The sequence below is a fragment of the Perissodus microlepis genome, chromosome 4, assembly GCF_051167445.1.
Source record: "Perissodus microlepis isolate ML-2025 ecotype Zambia chromosome 4, ASM5116744v1, whole genome shotgun sequence".
Lineage (NCBI taxonomy): Eukaryota > Metazoa > Chordata > Actinopteri > Cichliformes > Cichlidae > Perissodus > Perissodus microlepis.
This window is the reverse complement of record NC_140464.1, coordinates 22,241,938-22,261,512: the sequence shown is the minus strand read 5'-3', so window position 1 is coordinate 22,261,512 and position 19,575 is coordinate 22,241,938. Positions and strand designations below refer to the sequence as shown.

The 19,575-nt window shown below is 42.5% G+C and overlaps 2 protein-coding genes across 3 annotated transcripts in view; one reads left to right on the top strand and one right to left on the bottom strand.

Moving 5' to 3' along the window:
- The first annotated feature begins 827 nt into the window (after positions 1–827).
- Positions 828–14,021, top strand: flii (FLII actin remodeling protein). The gene is made up of 31 exons (XM_084926478.1): positions 828–958; positions 2,328–2,438; positions 2,946–3,017; positions 3,182–3,262; positions 3,393–3,640; positions 3,795–3,898; positions 3,982–4,157; positions 4,345–4,502; positions 4,634–4,718; positions 5,060–5,207; positions 5,335–5,465; positions 6,486–6,593; positions 7,058–7,162; positions 7,301–7,480; positions 7,569–7,651; positions 7,843–7,917; positions 8,080–8,163; positions 8,258–8,429; positions 8,770–8,877; positions 8,993–9,184; positions 9,310–9,408; positions 9,487–9,576; positions 9,684–9,823; positions 9,916–10,135; positions 10,257–10,411; positions 10,552–10,612; positions 10,710–10,838; positions 12,005–12,111; positions 12,234–12,339; positions 12,418–12,483; positions 12,559–14,021. Exons 1-31 carry the CDS (start codon positions 896–898, stop codon positions 12,691–12,693), a joined length of 3,792 nt encoding a protein of 1,263 aa, XP_084782604.1. The 5' UTR covers positions 828–895; the 3' UTR covers positions 12,694–14,021.
- Positions 14,022–14,544: 523 nt separating this feature from the next.
- Positions 14,545–19,575, bottom strand: part of llgl1 (LLGL scribble cell polarity complex component 1) — a 33,956-nt gene continuing 28,925 nt past the window's right edge. The window contains exons 18-24 of one of the 2 annotated variants that reach the window (XM_084926480.1): positions 19,274–19,465; positions 19,109–19,181; positions 18,715–18,829; positions 18,151–18,215; positions 17,253–17,388; positions 17,091–17,170; positions 14,545–16,019 (exon numbers count right to left, since the gene is read on the bottom strand). In XM_084926480.1, the coding sequence (XP_084782606.1) occupies positions 17,095–17,170; positions 17,253–17,388; positions 18,151–18,215; positions 18,715–18,829; positions 19,109–19,181; positions 19,274–19,465 (657 nt within the window). In that variant the 3' untranslated portion in view covers positions 14,545–16,019; positions 17,091–17,094. Of the gene's footprint in view, positions 16,020–17,090; positions 17,174–17,252; positions 17,389–18,150; positions 18,216–18,714; positions 18,830–19,108; positions 19,182–19,273; positions 19,466–19,575 lie in introns of both variants that reach the window. The other variant, XM_084926479.1, reaches the window with a different exon arrangement.

Here is a 19,575-nt window from a genome sequence, read left to right as displayed (position 1 = left end):
CAGACCATGTTAGTTTAAATTCAGCAGAAATAAAAGGAGATGACTGACTGGTGGATATTTTTCTCCATAATGTAGAGAATACAGCTTGTTGGAGGTTGCTGCATCCTTGCCCCTTTTTTTTCGAGAAAGCAGGTGAAATTATACAAAAAAAAGTGCTGCAATTTGGAGGAAGGTTGAAATTATGAAGGTTCTCTCTAGAAAATTCGACCTGGTTAAGAAGAGAGGCGGTGTGGGATTCCTGGCAGAAGAAGTGGGGCACAGATATTAAACAAGGGCAACCAACAGCAGGAACTGGGATGAAGGGTCGAAAAAAGAAATTAGATGTGAGCAAATGTTTTATTTTCACTCTGCACTAAAGACTGTAAAGAAAAAATGTACTTTTGTGGGTTACAGTGAGCCATTTCTATGTTGACTGATATTTGCCATGCTTGGTTTTAATTGAATACACCAAGTATTATATATATATATATATATATATATATATATATATATATATATATATATATATATATATATATATATATATATACATATATATTGTTTTTGTTTTTAGATTTTTACTTTTTAATTGTTGACCTTCTTATGTATTTATTGAGGTTGTGTTTGACCTTTTTTTTTTGACTGTTTTTGCAGCAATTTCACAATTTTGGGGATTTAATCATTTGATGATCCACGTATTAGATTTGGCGAAGATTTTTCCCTTGATGCCCTTCCTGGTACTCCACTCATCCAGGCTTGGGACAGCTGTTACTCAGTGGGTGTACGTTAGGTGGCGACATGCCACTCATCGCATTGGTTTGCGACACGGAAAAAGAATAAGAAAAAGAAACGGTAGTCTTTTCAGCCACAACCCTCTTTTGACCAAAATAGAGCAGCAGACATCAAATAGTTAGAAATGGCTGCCACCGGAGTTCTTCCCTTTATACGGGGGGTAGACCTCAGTGGAAACGACTTTAAAGTAAGGATTTTTAAACAGCATTCACTGATTTTCACACCCTCCGATGTTTAGTAAATACGACGTTAGCGGAGCTGGAGCGACTTCAGTCATTCTCAGAGCAACAAACGGCAGGGCTAGCTATAAACTAGCTTAGCTTAACGTTACTAGCATTGGGCGTTAGCCAGTTGTCAGAGTGACACAGTCTGCTCTTAGCCACCACCGCCCAGTTTGGTGGTTAACACAGTTCTTATTTGACGTGTTGGTTTGCGAATGGTATATATACTTTTAGCTCGTCAGCTAGCGTTAATATTATTTTTGTGAAGTTGTTGATGAGCCAGGTCTTATTTTCACCGTCATGTTAGCTAAGTAATCTAGCCACACTTATGGCTAACTAAATGTCTGTTACAGAAGCTCAAGCTCCGTGTTGTAACTTGTCAGAAAGTGAAGTTGACAAACAGCGTCAGCTAACTAATAGAGCTTGCTGTTGATTTTAGGTTGTGACACCCTTTTGTGAGCTTATTTTGGGAGAGTGGAAAAAGCAGCCCGATTGACAGCTGCGATCACCTGGCATGTATTTGTCCTGACACAACTATTTACGTATCCCCGTCAAAGTATTGGAAATATGCTGCTTAAACAACCGAGTTATCTGTTAGTCGATCGGTGGCTTTTGATTGAAATCTGCCAGTACATGAAGAGATCATTTCCTTATATTCCAAATGCTTTAGCATATGTAGCCCTAGCATTTCTCTTCCTTGATGTGTGCACTTTCCATCTGTTTAAAAAAAAAAATCAAGATTAATGCTGTCTGCCCATTTGTATGCAAATGTACTGCTGTCACTCTTTATGCAACCTGAACATTAAAGTGCAGTTCGTTCCTATAATTGGCAATGAAATTGTTAGAGCAGCGGTCCCCAACCCCCGGGCCTCGGACTGGTACCGGTCCGTGAGTCGTTTGGTACCGGGCCGCGAGAGTTGAGGCTCAGGTGTGAAATGTTTAGTTTTCAGGGTTTTTATCGGTTTTCAGCGTTATTTTGTTATCGTTTTTATCGTTAACTCGGTGTGTTATGAATAAATCTTCTTTTTTTCGGTACCGGTACTAGTTTTATTTTGTTGTATTTATCCGCGACACCTTAAAGGCCGGTCCGTGAAAATATTGTCGGACATAAACCGGTCCGTGGCGCAAAAAAGGTTGGGGACCGCTGTGTTAGAGTATCTTTTGGGGGAAGTTGTTTAAAAATATAATCTTTCTCTAGTAGCATATCTGGGATTTTGTTTCAGGTGTTTCAGTGCTTTGTAAATCCTGACAAATTCAGCCCCCCTGCACTATAACAAAGTAAGTTGTTGCATTGTTGCTGTCAAAAGTCATGTATTTTTGTGTCATCTCACTCAGGGTGGATACTTCCCAGAGCACGTTAAGTGTATGAGCAGCCTGCGATGGCTGAAACTGAACAGGACAGGACTGTGTTACCTCCCAGAGGAGCTGGCCTCTCTGCAGAAGCTGGTGAGACATCCTGACTAGTTAGGAGCATCTTCATACATGAAGTCATTTATGTCATTATGTGTGTGTATGTGCATCTAAAATTCAATTAGATAAGAATTTTTTGTGAGTAGACCTCGTTGTAATGGCCACAGTCTTTTTGTTTTACATCTGTACTGTGCAGTTTTCCAAAGATAAAATGATCAAGGAACTGTTTATTTTATCAAGTGAGGTAGATATTTGTGCAAGAAAATTATTTATACAGGAGATGAGACATAGATCAAAGCTCAAATATATTTTCATTTTGTCCTTGCTGGATTCACTTTGTATTTGTGGTCACATGAACAAGTTTAAACTGTGTTTGAAGTCAAAACATAGAAGTGTTTAATCTGATAGCAGCAGGTAACTACAAGGGTGCAATCAGCAGATTGATTTACTTGTGAAACACACACACATACCCTGTATTCTCATGACTTGTGAAGACCAAAGTATAGCAGTGACATGTGTCTGTGTGTATTTTCCCTTTTTTAGGAGCACCTTTCAGTGAGTCACAACAACCTGACCACTTTACATGGGGAACTGTCCAGCTTACCGAATCTACGGGTAACTAACAAAACATAAAAACCGCATGCCTTTTAAAAAAAAAATAAATAAATAAAATGGAAATGATGTTCCACCCATACATTAAAAAACAGAGCTCCTGCCACATGATTGCTTCTTTCTTTGTACACCAGTGTGTAATCTAGTATTCTAAATTTTGTCTGCAGGCGGTGGTAGCCAGAGCCAACAATCTGAAAAATTCTGGAGTCCCAGATGACATCTTTCAGCTCGATGACCTCTCTGTGCTGGTACACAAACGTCTCTTAACTATCTCACACTTTCAACACACCCTTAAATTTAACACTAACATTTTGAGCATGAATCATTTTCTTCCAGTCCACTACTTTTGCTTTATTTATTCACTTTCTCCTCCACCAGGACCTGAGCTACAATCAGCTGACAGAGATCCCCAGGGACCTGGAGAACAGCAAGAACATGCTGGTGCTCAATCTGAGCCACAACAGCATCGACTCCATCCCCAACCAGTTGTTCATCAATCTGACAGACCTGCTGTATCTGGACCTGAGTGACAACAAGCTGGACAGCTTGCCACCCCAGATGAGACGCCTGGTGCACCTGCAGACTCTGATTCTAAACAACAACCCGCTGATGCATGCCCAGTTGCGGTAAAAAAAAAGATTTAATATTGCATCATTTTTTGCCAACCTCTGTTCAGTTTACCAGTCACCTTATACCTTTAAACAAACATCCAGAAAGGATGATTTTATCTTTTAAACCTCCTTACTGATTTTAGTGCTTCTTCTTTTATTGTCTGAGCAGTCAGCTCCCAGCAATGGTGGCATTACAGACTCTGCACCTGAGGAACACCCAGAGAACACAGAGCAACATGCCCACCAGCCTGGAGGGACTAACACAATTAGCAGGTAACACCATAAACACACACACCTATCGGCGTTTTGCAAACATGTGTTCTCTGTTTCATATTCTATTCTTTTCTCCCTCCAAGATGTTGACCTTTCATGTAATGACCTGACTCGAGTACCAGAGTGCCTGTATTCGCTGAGCAGTCTGAAGAGGCTGAACCTGAGCAGTAATCAGATTTCTGAGCTCTCGCTCTGCATCGACCAGTGGACCCAGCTGGAGACACTTAACCTAAGCCGCAACCAGCTCACCTCACTGCCTGTAAGGACCATGAGCAGGCAGCTGCCATTTTTCTATTCTATTCTGCTAACTAACATTAGAAGCACAAGCGGAAACAAATTTGTTGCTTTAGTATCCTGCAGAGGGGAAGCGGAGACACAGGAAAAAGAAATGTATTTCATGTGGAATTTCCCATAATATAAAGTTTGGTTTTGTTTTCTCCAACCAGTCTGCCATCTGTAAGCTGTCCAAACTGAAGAAGCTGTACCTCAACTCCAACAAACTGGACTTTGATGGGGTTCCACCCGGAGTGGGCAAACTGTCCAACCTCACTGAATTCATGGCTGCTAACAACAACCTGGAACTCATCCCTGAGGGACTCTGCAGGTCAGTTTAACCCATAAACAAACACACAGTTTTTGGGCAATCAGCTGACACTTAAAATAATTTAGTTTACATTGCTCATTCCAGTTTACACCAAGAAATATTAAAGCTTCTTGTGTTTTTGTGTTGTCCAGGTGTGGCAAGCTGAAGAAGCTGGTGCTGAATAAAAACCGTCTGGTTACATTACCTGAGGCTATCCACTTCTTGACAGACTTAGAGGTACAGTACTCTAGTAAAGTAATCAGATTATATTAGAATTAAAGTACCTTTACACACAATGTTTGTAATATTTGGCTAAATGGAGCATAACAGTGGTTGTGATCCTTTTATTGGCGAAAAAAAACCCCAGCAAGCTTGAGTCATGACTGAAGAGACAGTGAATGTAATGAGATGGAACTATGTAATGATATTTTTGCTTAAACAAATTAGAATCATGATTGACCTTGTAACAAACAAATGGTTCATTAAATATGCCTTATTTTTTTTCCCCCTGCTGTAATTTAGGAAAATAATCTCTACCTGAAACGCACTCACAAACACACTCCCGTCTCTCTCTGTAGGTGCTTGATGTGCGTGAGAACCCCAACCTCGTGATGCCTCCTAAACCAGTCGACCGCGCAGCAGAGTGGTACAACATTGACTTCTCCCTACAGAACCAGCTCCGTCTGGCCGGAGCCTCCCCTGCTACCGTTGCAGCCGCAGGAGGAGGTAAGACAGCTTCTAAATATGAATGAATGTATTGGTAACAACAGTATGTTTTGTTGTTTCCTTCTTTGCATACATCTTGATTATTTCCTGGAGGCTCAGATCTGCATCTTTGTACACATTTGTCCAGGAGCCAGCCCCCGGGATCCCATGGCAAGGAGGATGCGACTGAGGAGGAGGAAGGACTGTTCTCAGGATGATCAGGCAAAGCAAGTGCTGAAGGGCATGAGTGATGTCGCACATGAGAAGAAGAATTTGGAGGTAAGGCAAAAGACAAGTTAAGGACATCAAACAGATCCTGGCACTTCACAAAGAAGAAATAGGGATTTAAGTTCTGCATGACAGTTATTATTCATGTTATTGGAAGCTGTTGGAATTAAATTTACTAGTAATACTTCAGGATTATTTGGCCTGTGAGTTTAGTCAATAATCATCAGTTGTTAGGTGGTTGCTAGGCAACATGATGGCGTCTTAATATATTATGTAACATGCAAGTATTGTGGATATAAATTAATTTCATTTGTTAAATATGTGTAAAATGTGCTATTTAGGTTAGCAATAAATGTTTTGCAGGTGCATAAATATTATAAATGAGTTGTTTTAGCCCTTTGGTAGGTTGTTACTAAGCAACATGATTGCATCAGAATAACGTTAGGTGGTTATGACTTAGATTTTATTGTTGGAAGGTTATACAGTGTTATACAGGATAAGTAAATACAACAGAAGGGTATTTTAAACCTATTGATAGGTGGTTGTTAGGTAACGTGATGACATCATGATTTGTGATATAGATAACAACCCGCAGTGTTTCCCTCAGATTACTGCAGCCCTGTGGTGTAAACACACCTAAAGCTGGGGTTATGCTTCACACGTCCACAGGTCCACTCAGATCCACGTGATTTAAATGTAATCATCAGACAGTGAGCTCAATGGTCAGTATGGATGTCTGTTTTTTGGACTTATCTGCAAAGAATTTAATGACACTGTACCAACTATACATGTGGTCCAGGCGGTGGACTTCGTATGGTAGGAATGACTGCTCAGCTGTTGGGTCTCCAACTGTTTGTCTGTGTCCACAGCAGAGTATAATCAAGGCCTAAGGTTTACAGTAATCTGATAAGTGAGTAAGATCAGCCTACTCCAACTTAAAGTCAGATTATTCGGCTCTATTAAGTAATTGTTGTCGTGTGAATGTCTTTAGATTATGTTTAGATGAAATATAAACGACTGGTAGAAGAAATGGCTGCGTAATCCTTACAAAGAAGTCCTTTAATTTTGCAGGAAAACGGGGATTTGAAATATGGTGATTTAAAAGTCCGGCGCTGGGACAAGAGCCTAGAGAAGCCTCAGCTGGACTACTCGGAGTTCTATATGGAGGATGTGGGGCAGGTAATGTGTGTGTGTGTGTGTGTGTGTGTGTGTGTGTGTGTGTGTGTGCGCTCAACTACAGCCAGTCAAAATGGCCTTAAAAAAACCACCTAACTCCAACAATCAGCAACTCCTACTTCCTATTTGTGTTTAAATGACTGTTTACAGTCTGCATCACATGGAGTCCTGCTGGCTCCTCAGCGTGCTGTATGCTGCACTTCACATTCTCTCAGAAGGCTTTCTCTCCACACTCCGACACAGCTGGGGGCAGTTTTAGGCTGGGTTGCTTGCCAAGGACATGCAGACTGGGCGAACTGGGGATCAAACCCCCTGTTGAGCCACATCCTCCCTTAATGTTTACACATAATAAAATCCTTTTCTGTCCCATTTCCCCTCCAGAAATGGGACAGAAAAGTGGTCAGTCGACAGTTTAGAGGTCTAAACTAAATGTAACCTTACATATTTCTGTTGTTGTTCTTCTCCAGATTCCAGGTGTGACAGTGTGGCAGATAGAGAACTTCATTCCCCTACAAGTGGACGAAGCTTTGCACGGCAAGTTCTACGAGGCCGACTGTTACATCATCCTCAAGGTAACGTGTCATTTAAGTGTGTTTGCCTCAGAGGAGTCTGATCAGCGAAACAAAGCGGGATAAACTCGTCTGTTTGGTCACGGTAATGTGCAGTATAAACAATATTCCAGTCATTAATCTTACAATTTTCAATTACAGACATATCTGGATGACAATGGGGCATTAAACTGGCAGATCTTCTACTGGATTGGTCAGGAAGCCACTCTGGACAAGAAGGCCGGCTCTGCCATCCATGCAGTCAACCTCAGAAATTTCCTGGGAGCAGAGTGCAGGACGATAAGGGAAGAGATGGGAGACGAGAGCGACGAGTTTACTGCCGTATGTAGAAACATTAAAACAACTACACGTACCTGTGTGAGCAGTTATTTGCTTTGTGCTGTCATAAAGGACCTTCTCTTGTGTTCAGGTTTTTAACAATGACATCTCCTACATCGAGGGAGGAACAGCCAGTGGATTTTACACTGTGGAAGAGACACAGTATCCACTAAGGTAGGCTGGAGCACCTTTTTACTTAGAAAATGACTCATTGCAATGTGCAGAAACACGTTAGCTTTAAACAGCTGCTCACATCTTTATGTTGAGCCTAATTTTGTGAGTGTGTCAGCTGTAAATTCAAAGTACTGCGTCTGATCAGGCTCAGAGCACGTTAACAGGCTCGAATGCTTTCATGTGTTTATCAGGTTGTACAGAGTCTACGGCAAGAAAAACATCAAACTGGAGTCTGTTCCTGTAAAGGCCTTGTCCCTCGATCCACGGTGACTTTGAACACACTCTTGTTGCTACACTCTCTACACATTTCAGCACAGTTGACACACAATCATCATCCTCTTTATATCCTTAATCTTCAAGCTTTAATTACTCCTATTGGAACTCGAAGCATTGTGTCCATAACATCCTGCGTTTTTCCTTATCGGCAGCTTCGTCTTCCTGTTGGATTCAGGGCTGGAAATCTTTATCTGGAGAGGAGCCAACGCTACTCTCAGCGCCACCACGAAGGCCAGGTGAGACGCTAACCGACGGTGTTAGAGACACTGTACCGATTATTACAGCCCAGAAAGTTGGTGAAATGTCCTGTGATTTGTTGTCATCCTCCAGGTTATTTGCTGAAAAGATAAATAAGAACGAACGTAAGGGGAAGGCAGAGATCATCACCCTCATGCACAACCAGGAGCCTCCAGGATTCTGGGAGACGCTGGGAGGGCAGCCAGAGGAGATCAAGAAACACGTGCCAGATGACTTCACTCCAATAAGACCTAAACTATATAAAGTAAATATTTATTGATGTTTACATGCTGTGCATATCTTTTAGTTGAACTTCACATTAAGTTTTAAGGTGGCACAGGTGTAAAGCGTGTTGGTCAGTGTTGTAGGGGATGCAGACCTGAAGCTGCATGTGTGTTTTTTTTTTTTTGTTTTTTTTTTTTGTTTGGTTTTTTTGGAGGGGGGGTTGTTTGTTTACGTCAGGTAACCGTAACCCTTCTGTAGCCTGAAAAATCATCTGCATGACAGCCCATATTTAATTTACAGCTCTTAGACATTACTCAGATATGAGAAAGACTCAAAGCAAAGATTCATCAGTGGTTTTTACTTTTTAATCTCTCTTCTAGGTGGGCTTGGGTCTTGGCTACCTGGAGCTGCCTCAGATTAACTACAAGCTCTCAGTCGAGCACAAAGATCACAAGGTCAAACTGGACGTCCTGCCAGAGCTCAGACTGGTACGTCCATCTGCTGCAAATGAGCAGCAGTAAAGTCCTGTTTCACCTTTCTTCCCTTCATGTTGCACTCCATAAATTCACCCTCCTTTCCTTCTATGTCTGCCCCTTTCCTCAGTTGCAGTCCCTGCTGGACACAAAGTGCGTTTACATCCTGGACTGCTGGTCTGACGTCTTCATCTGGATCGGGAGGAAGTCTCCCCGTCTCGTCCGAGCGGCCGCCTTAAAGCTTGGTCAGGAGCTGTGCTCCATGCTGCACCGGCCCAAACACGCATGTGTCACCCGCAACCTGGAGGGCACAGAGTGCCAGGTAAACATCTACTGAAGCCACTGCAGTTGAATACTGTTTAAATATCATTGTTACTTTTTAATCTACACTCTTTAAAACTATTTTCTTCCTGCTTAACCTCTCCTCTGCTTCATCCTCTTCCTCAGGTTTTCAAGTCCAAGTTTAAGAATTGGGATGATGTGCTGAAGGTTGACTACACCAGAGCAGCGGAGACTGTGCAACAGAAAGATAATCTGCAGGGCAAGGTCAGTGACACATGCTGACCAGCATCAGACTGTTATTTTGTTTTTTTATGCACAAGTTAAACTGTGCTCTTCTTTCAGGTGAAGAAGGATGCAGAGCAGAAAGACCAGATGAAAGCTGACCTCACAGCTCTCTTCCTTCCCAGGCAGCCACCCATGCCCCTCACTGAGGTAACAACGCAGTGCAGTTGATTTCTACTTTTGATTGTTGTTGACTTTGAAAAGCACAGTAAAACAACATATTTACATCTCACATATTTACGGTATTACCTGTGTAGGCTGAACAGCTGATGGAGGAGTGGAACGAGGACCTGGATGGCATGGAAGGATTTGTGTTGGAGGGAAAGAAGTTTGCTCGCCTCCCTGAGGAGGAGTTTGGGCACTTCTACACCCAAGATTGTTATGTCTTCCTCTGCAGGTAGACAAGTCTTTCTGGGGCTGTAATGCTGGAATTGATTTCAAAGATAAAGAAAAACCTCATTTTACTGGTGACTTTCTGTGCTTTGTTAGATACTGGGTGCCTGTGGAGTACGAGGATGAAGAGAAGGAAAAGAAGGAGGGTGAGCAGGGAGCAGGGGGAGATGGGGAGGAGGAGGACAAACAGCCTGAGGAGGACTTCCAGTGTGTAGTTTATTTCTGGCAGGGCAGGCAGGCCTCCAACATGGGCTGGCTCACCTTCACCTTCTCCCTGCAGAAGAAGTTTGAGAGTCTTTTCCCTGGAAAACTGCAAGTACGAGCAAAGAGTTTAATCTAGTTTCTGGAATTTTGTTTTTCTAAAATAAGAAAAAAATGTTTATCACACTACATCCATCAGCATCACAATGACAGTCATGTCCTGTTTTGTTGTTTAGGTGGTGCGTATGACTCAGCAGCAGGAGAACCTCAAGTTCCTGTCCCACTTTAAGAGGAAGTTCATCATCCACAAAGGGAAGAGGAAACAGAACACCGACTCTGCCCAGCCCTCCCTCTACCACATACGCACCAATGGCAGCGCACTTTGCACCAGGCATGCAAAACCTGCTTCTTTTGTCCTCAGAAAAGTTTGAATGTTTTGATGCATGCCAGCTTTCACTCCCCCAGAAAGATCTTTTTAAAAAAAAAAAAAAAAAAAAAAAGCTAAACACGTACCCTTCATCTCTCTCTTAGGACCATCCAGATTGGTACAGATTCCAGCAATCTCAACTCTGAGTTCTGCTACATACTCAAGGTTTGGATATAAAAAAAGAACATCTCTCATTCAAGCAACTTAATAAAGACAAAGCATGATTTCATGTGGATCCAATCCCAAAATGTGCTTTCTGCAGGTACCGTTTGAGAGCACAGATAATCAGGGCATCGTTTACACCTGGGTGGGCAGAGCCGCCGATCCCGATGAAGGAAAGCTGGCCGAGGACATCATGAACAGCATGTTCGACGACACGTACAGCAAGCAGGTGAGATCATGTGCAAGCATGGATCTTCATGGGTATTGTCGTCACCCTTCCAGACAGACAGACAGGCGGTGTAGGCACCCAAGTTTGTGACTGCGGTAACTCAAGAGAAAGGCAAAATAGGAGTTTGAAATTGACAATGTAGGTGTGTCTACTGGGAGGCTGAGGGGGACCACTGGTACCCGCCAGTGTTTATTTATTTATTCTGCATACAGCAAATACAGTCAAGTAGAAACCTCTCTGCACACTTAACCTCTGAGTTCAAGTGCTTTCATCCTTTACTACAGCTGCTCAGTGCTTACACAGCAGATACCTTTTTATAAATTCTTGATTTATTACATGTTCCATTACATTATATAACATGATTTAATTTCAATTTAGTCTTTAATTCTTCGTAACCTGGCTGATATTTGTTATTTATCTGTATCAGCATCTGTAGAAGTGAGAAAGACGCAGGAGGAACACCCTTCAGCCATGTTACAGGTGCTGATGTTGCATAGTTTGTCCACCAGAGGGCACTCTATAACTTCCCGTGTTGGCAAAATCTGTATACTATATACTGTAACATTATCTTATTAAGGACTCACAAATAACTACACCCAGCAGTTGCTATGGAAACCTATTTGTGTGTCATGTGTTTGAAAGAGGAAAACAAAAAGTCAGGCCTTTACCAGATTTGCCCACAAACTTTTAAAAAAAGTTTGTGTGAAACAGTTTTGTATAATGGGTCATAGCAGTCAGACAAATCAGCAAGTTCTAAAAGTAGGCTACCAAACAGCCAACTCACAGGGGCCTTCTTCAAAAGCTGGGACGTGACAGCTGCTGGCATTATGAGTCATTCGATAAAACAAAATTCATCCTCGCTAAAAAGCAAGATAATGAATCTTTAATTTTTCTGAGACTGCTTCATACGTCTCCTCGGCAGTGATGAAACGTCACAGCATCGTCACTTTGAGATTTAGCTCCAAAAACTTGTTTGTAGCAGCTTTTGACAGTTTCCCCCCCTCAGCGGCTCGGCAGGTGTGCGGGTAAAAATGATCATACAGGAAATGAGAGACTCACTTGTGACTAATGGAAGCATTGGCCTCTCTTTTAAACTCTCTAAAGAAGATTGTATGCCTTCAGCAGTGGAAATGCAGTCACAGCACCATCATTAATGTGTCTCCTAGGTGATTAATGAAGGGGAGGAGCCAGAGAACTTCTTCTGGGTCGGCATTGGTTCTCAGAAACCTTACGATGAAGACGCAGAGTACATGAAACACGCTCGTCTCTTCCGGTGGGTAACTGTTCGTGTTTTTACACATTACAGTATGAAACAGCTGCTTTTCTCTTTCACTCATCACATTGGTTCTATCTTTGTGGCGTTTTCCTCCTTTCCCCTCTACTCTTCTGCTTCAGGTGTTCAAACGAGAAAGGTTATTTCTCTGTGTCAGAGAAGTGCTCAGACTTCTGCCAGGATGACTTGGCTGATGATGACATCATGTTGCTGGATAACGGCAAAGAGGTAGAAACGGTTAAGGATTGGTGTGTTGATGGACTTTGTTAGATTTTATCATCATACTTGATATCATTTTTCCTTCAGGTGTACATGTGGGTTGGTACCCAGACTAGCCAGGTGGAGATCAAACTCAGTCTCAAAGCCTGCCAGGTGAGTAGGGGGAGCACACTTTCTGTGTCCGTGCTTTGTGTTATCCACATCTTTGTAACTCCTCCTCCCTCTCAGGTTTACATCCAGCACATGCGCTCCAAGGAAACCGAACAACCGAGGAAGCTTCGGCTGGTGAGGAAGGGCAACGAGCCTCACTGCTTCACGCGCTGCTTCCACGCCTGGGGACCCTTCAAAACTCCCCCTGCATAGGCCAAACACTATCCCAATCACACACACTGCCAGAGAGTTCTCTACAGAAATCCATCCCAGCTTTACCCGAGACCCTTCCCCTCCATCCATGCTCAGCAGCCTTTTTGGTCAAGCAGCTGCTGGCTGCTAAGTATCTGATATAGACTGCAAATTACCCCCTCCCCTTTTTTTCCCCCAAGCTTTTTTATTTTCTTAGCAAGTCTGAATTAAAGAATTATGTTTTGAGATAAAAATGGGCTTTATGAAAACCTAAGTGAGCTGCACCATCTAACATATCGATCTGTTCTGCTGCTTTCACGTGGCTCGTGCTGCATGGTCGACAGTCGACAGCGGGGGAGGGCTAGGCGCTCATTGCTACAGGAGGCGCTCCTTCACACAGCTTAAGGCAGGGACTAGTGTGTATTCTCGTCGTCATTGAGGGACTGAACACGAAACAGCACTATAATAGTTTTTCTGAGGAATGTCATTTTATATATTATATATTTTTCATGAAGTGTGAGTGTCTACCCTGTGCGCCTTTGCTGAAATGGGGTCATCCCCTTTCCTCTCATCATATTAGTATACTTTTGCTCTCACCTCCTGATCCTGTTAAGAGCATGATGGACAGTAATTTAAGTAAAGTAACACAGTCACGTTTATTTGGCCAAAGAAATCTTGTCAAGGTCAGAGCAAAGTCTTGTTTTTTTTTTTTTTTTTGTAATGTTTGAGGACGGATGTTTGTGCAATTGGTGAAGGTCGGGAGTTTCTGAAACTGAACAATACTGTATTCTTCATCACAGGCTGCATTTAACTTGTCAAATGTTTATTTTCTGGAGAGAATCTGAAGAAAGAAGATATTTCTTTCCAAAATAAAAAATAGAGAATGTGTACCTACATTTGAAAAAGTAAATGCATGATATTTAAAATGCTACAGGTTTAAAACTTTAGGCGCACGTTTGCTTTGCAAATAGATTCCTTATTGGGACAGAACTCTGAAATGGGAGAGCTCGAGCATTGTATCGTGACTTCTGGTTCTGCTAATCTTTGAGTTGTTAAAGCACTTTTTTAAAATCATTGCAGCCGGCGCCGTCAAACTAAACTGCTGCGGTGCTTCTAGTGATCATGTGACCTGTGTTGGATGTTGGCACTGGTGCAGGCAGAATCCAGTCTGTGTTCCCAGATGGCTGCAACTTCCATCATTTTGGTTAATATTATGTGGGGTGTATGCCTGTCGGTGTGTTTGAGTCCTGCACACATGCATGTGTATCTGAAAATGTGCACATGCTCCTGATGCCACCTGCAGATGCTTTATTTATGTATTTTATATAAAAATAAAATTTCACATCACATCTTTTTGTCCACCTGGTCTTTTTTTCTTTTTTTAAAGCATCAGATCTTCAAGCAAGGTGTCAAACCTCTTAAGCGCTCTAATAAAGCAGAGGTGATTTGTAAGCACAAACCAAACTCGAGTTTGAGTGTAAATAATTTTATTAACATTCAATTCTTCATCAGCCAAACTGCTAAATGACCCGATTAATAAATTCCTACACACGAAACTGACAAAAATAGAAACAGATTCATCTTAAATGTGGGATTAAGAAGGTAAATCGTGCCAGCTGTAGCATGAAAGGGTTAATTATGTGCATCAACCAGTACGCCGAGACGGGAAAAAAAGCTAACATTTTAAAAAGGCATTAACATGACTCCTACCTGCTGAGCTAAATTAGTTAGTGGTGACGTGTGTTAAAGTGAGGGAACACTGAGTGGTTTTAAGGTTATGACAGTTTCAAATACTTCCCTCTTTTCTTGTGTGAACCCAGATATAGATGCTGTATACATTTGTTTCTATATACAGTAAAACGTCTTTTAAAAAAAAAAAAAAAACACAAGGGGGGTAAAAATACTAGCAATCAAAGCTCTGTGTGTAACCAACACTACGCAGAATGCACCAACTCAGAGACCCCCCCCCCCCTCCAAAAAAGTAGTCCCACTCCACTTCCACGCTAACTTTGCTTAGCTTGCAACACTTCCCTGAGTCCCGTCCGAAGGTTTCTGCATGCTGCGATGAAGGAGGAGGGTTCAGGAGAGAGACCCACTTTCCACCTTCATCCACATGTTTGAATTATTGACAAAATATATTTTAAATTTCAAACAGGCTGACACTGCACAGTAACCTCACATCACGTGGCCCCACTGACTCCCACTGTAGTCGGGGACAGTGATGCCACAGGGGTCCTTTATAAGAGGTGTTAACATGGGAGGGAAAGCAGATGTTCTGCCACAGTCACTGAACACGAGGATGGTAATTCTGTGTTTATTACCCCTGTGACATCACTGCCCGGCTCTTTAGCAATAAAGATATTTCAAAAGTTAAAAAATAAATCACCAAAATCTGCCCTCTGCCCCAGCTGGTTCCCTTTGTAGTCACAGTATGAATTTTTAATATTTCCTCACTCCATTCATCAATGAAAATATCTTCACTTTCTCCAAAAGCCATAGAAAAGTTTGCAATACAAAAACACCTCCACTGTCCCACACTCAGCTTCCTCCTCAGTACCCACAGAGTGGAGAGAGCTTCTCAGAGCCTGCTGCCGATTTCAGCGCTGCCTCGACCTCCACAGGTGAAAAAGTCAGCTGCCTTTGTTGGCACCTATAGAGAAATGCTACAACTTTAAGACTCGTACTCAAAATACTTCATTTGCTAGTCTGTCTTCAACACTACAGTGCTCTCCTTCAGGCTCTGCTGGACAATCTCGGTTCTTTTTAAACAGGTTATTCACAGGACGCGTCAGGAAGAGCGGTCCATCGCATCCGCTCGTGTGCCGAAGAGATCAAGAAGGGAATTTGGCAACTGCAAAACCTCAGGCCGAGCCAGGCGCGCCACAGGCTGCAGGTGGAGGGAAAAAAGTGACCATCGAGTCTCCGTTGTAGACTGTGACGGCTCTTTCCTCGAATGCTGAGCTGAAGGGCCGATAACAGATGAACACAAAGACCTCAAAGACGGACGTTTCAGTTTGAGCTCTTGAAATCAGAACCATCAGCTCCAAGGCCGACCCCACGCCACACTGTGCCCACTTTGTGTCTCCACATCGGAGGAAACGTCATGTTTCCAAAGGGGTTCCAGAAGAAGACAATAGAGAATTTGTTCTTCCAGCAGGAGGAACCACAACAAGTGTTTTTAACGTTGGATTCTGTGTCTGGAGTAAGACTTTCATCCCAGCTTGTGCCAGGTAAACGAGAGAGTGCAGAGTGCTGGCAGGGGGCTCCACTGTGGGCTGATGGGAGATGTTTGTGGTCCAGCACTGAAATCCAATCCATCACGACCACCTGAGCCCCTCCCTGTAATACTGAAATAAACAAATACATAATTACAAGCAAATTCACAATAAATCGGCTCAACTAACAAACCAAACACACAACACATTGAGCTCCATGAAGCTAACTCCTAATTCAGAACAAGCTAATGACTTAGTCACACAAGGAAAAAAAATGAATAAAAAAATAAATACTGAACAGCAGCCGTCTCACAACCACAAAAGAAGATTTTCAAATGTTTACTTGTCTAATGTTTCTGTCTGTGTACACCGCAACACGTGATTTTCAATGATTTATCAGTTATTTGCTGTAATATCTGAAACAGACTGCAACTGAATGGGGTCAAGTTGGCAATTACATGCAGAGTAACGCCGTGTTATGGCAACATTTACAGCAGTTTTCAGTCACACTGTTAGTACGACTGACAATCTTGCTTTGCACAAAAAAAAAACCAAACAAAAAAAACCTGAAGTCATATTTATTTATTTTGGGAGGGGTGACGACAGATATTGAGTTTCCTTTGTCAAATCTGTGCAAAGATATTTGTTTGAGCACCACAAGAGGGAAGCAGAGACTTAAAATAAATACTATCCTGTCATAAATAATAACCTTATAATCTAAATCAAGTAAACAAGCTCTTATTTGTGAAACCCCAGTGTCTTAAGGAAACCCGCTGAGGACACTCGTGTTGGTCACAGCTGCAGAAAATCTGATTGATGTGAAGTAAAAGTTGCAAATGTTTGAAATAATAACCAGAACAGTGAGGGAAAAAAGAAGAAAAAAAAGTTCATGAGCCCGTTCCGTGTACTTTATAATGACAGTAACCAAAAATACTGAGCTACAGCTTGAAGCTTCAGTGCGCCTCGGTGCAAAGGTTTTCAGCTCGACTGGCTTTCAGAGACACATAGTTTGGGTGGAAACAGTGTGGACGCCTCGTTATTGGAATGCAGCGCTCAGACAGAGCAGCTCTTTGAAGTTTGCACAGTCTGGATGCGCTCCATTAGAAACAGGTGTGTGTGTGTGTGTCCACTCGCTCTGATACCCTCACCGTAGAGGTGGATGGGCTTCAAGGACTATCAGGTTAATAAACCAATGTTTCTCACCTGTTCAGTTGATGAGGATGCCAGTCGATCGTCCTTCCTCTTCTTTGATATTCTTCAGGTTATTTTCTGCCTCGTCCACACTTCTGTAGCACAGACACGCAAATTATTTATCGTCTTTGCCGATAATACATTTAATAAGTGTGTGTGTGTGTGTGTGCCTACGTTAGGAAATCCCTGACGTCTTCCACGGTGAGTTCTGCTGTCGAGTCGAGGGTGAGGTCAGCACAGCTAAGGGGGGAGTCCAGTGGGGTGTCCAGGATTGGCGAGGACAAGCAGCTGGGAGGCTCTTCTGTTTGCCCTGCAAGGGACAAATCCAGAGATTCATCTACGTCTGATAGAGAGTGACAGACTGATTGGTCCCCCCAGAAAACAAATGATTTAAATATGGCGAACAGATTGATATTTATAAAGCACTTTACTGTATTCTGTAGACCTGTAACCACAAGCCACATCTTAACAGCCGGAAACAAACCACCACCACTCCCTCCTCCAGTAACTTGCTCATTATTATGTGTTGAGCTGGATTTTACTGTTTTCTCCTCATTAGAAATATTTGCATGTGATCAAAACATTTAAACATCTGCGCCCTGCTACACTGTCTCAAGACACTGGAGCTGCTCTGATGTGCCAAAATTGACATTGGGGCAATTTTTACTGTCTTTGTACAAGACAACAATGTATCATAATTCAGGATGTAACCTTTTTATTTGAATATTTTCACATTTTTGACAGAAAGATAATGTTTTGGTGCCTGCGTGTAAAGTTCTTAATGACCTAGTCCCAGGTGAAAGGCCTGCTGGTCTCCACAGCAACCACAGTTTCCTGCTGTGGAAGGTGGTTTTGGATAGGAGAGGCGAGTGGGGCATACTGAATGGTTACCGTGGAGACCAGAGGGGGGGACCCCTGCCAAGGCACGGTCAGAGAGTGATGAAGAGGGAGAATAAGAGAGAGGAGAAAGAAAAAAAAAGGAGAGAAGGGCAGGAGGAAGAAGAGAGAGTGTGTGTGTGTGTGTGTGTGTGTGTGTGTGTGTGTGTGTGTGTGTGTGTGTCTCCAGACCTACCCTCAGCCTGACCCATCTGGTTCTTGTGGGTTCCGTTGGCCTGAGGCTGCACTGTCGTACCATCGCTGTGGACACACACACACACACACACACACACACACACACACACACACACACACACACCATTTACTTTGGCAGTCGATGGAATAATACAGCAATAACAATAAAATGATCATTTCTTTGGTTTCACATGAGAAATCATAATGAACAGTCACAGCTTAGTGGTTTTCAGTGCGGTGTCCAGAGACCTCCCAGGGACTTTCACTGGTCCTGGGAAATGTTGCAAATCAGTAACAATGACACTGAATTTTTTTTTTTTTTTTTTTATTATTTATGATATATTTATTAGCACGTATATTCTGATAAAGGATTAATCCATATAGCCAACCCTAGTTTAACTGGATCCTCAGATCTAGAACCAAATTTCAGCAAAGAAGGATCCGCTTCCCTTTCACCTTTTCATAACACACCTGTTAAAGTTTTGAACACACTCGCTCATAATCACAGAGTAAAAGCAGCCTGAGATTTAATGATGCTTACAATCGGAGTGTGTGTGTGTGTTACCTGGTGGGTGTGGGCTCTAATGGTCGGTCGAGCTGAACGAAGCAGAGCGGTTCAGTGAGGACCTTGGCGGAGAGAGAGAACCTCTCGTATTCTGAAGGAGAGATCAGGTAAAACCCTGCAGAGAAGAACATTTTTTTATATTAGTGAGTGAAACCATCCTTTTAGTCATTCGCTGACCTTTCTGAACATACATAGCTTTCATTTTATGTTGCCTCCACATTTCATTTCATTTTTTTCTGCACTACCTCAGAGACAAGGAGGCAAATGTTATCGTGATGAAAATCTAAAAGCAAAAAATAAAAAATAAATAATAATAACGAAAGAAATCCCACTGTGCTCTTTAGGTGTCTTGAAATAACTTCGTTCATTTTAAATTCAAGCATATTCTTCTCACCCTGTCCATTCCTGGTAAAGACACATGATGCAATGCCACTGATGTCTTCCTTACGGATGCAGTCATAACGCACCTGAGGACACATAAAACACAGTTATGACTCACAAAAACACATTTGAAAGCACACGCTGCTGTCAAGCTCTTGATCAAACCCTGAGGCTGCACCTGTGGTCGGAGGGCAGGAATACTAAAGAGGTGCATGTCCCCGAGGTTGGTCAGACAGACGAGTGTGTGTTCGCTGTAATCCTCCTGAGCTGTGGAGCTGAAGACCACCATGGCAACCTTCCTCACCCGACAGCCTTCATGTGCAGTCAGCTTAAACTTCGTCTTAGCGCTGACTTTGGGAAGAGAGAACACCTGGAATTGAGCAGAGGAGGAAGAAAGGTAAGATTTAAAATGATATACGAGTAGCAGACTGCTTTTTAAGCCCAGATCCATTACAAACTTAAAAAATGACAATAAAAATG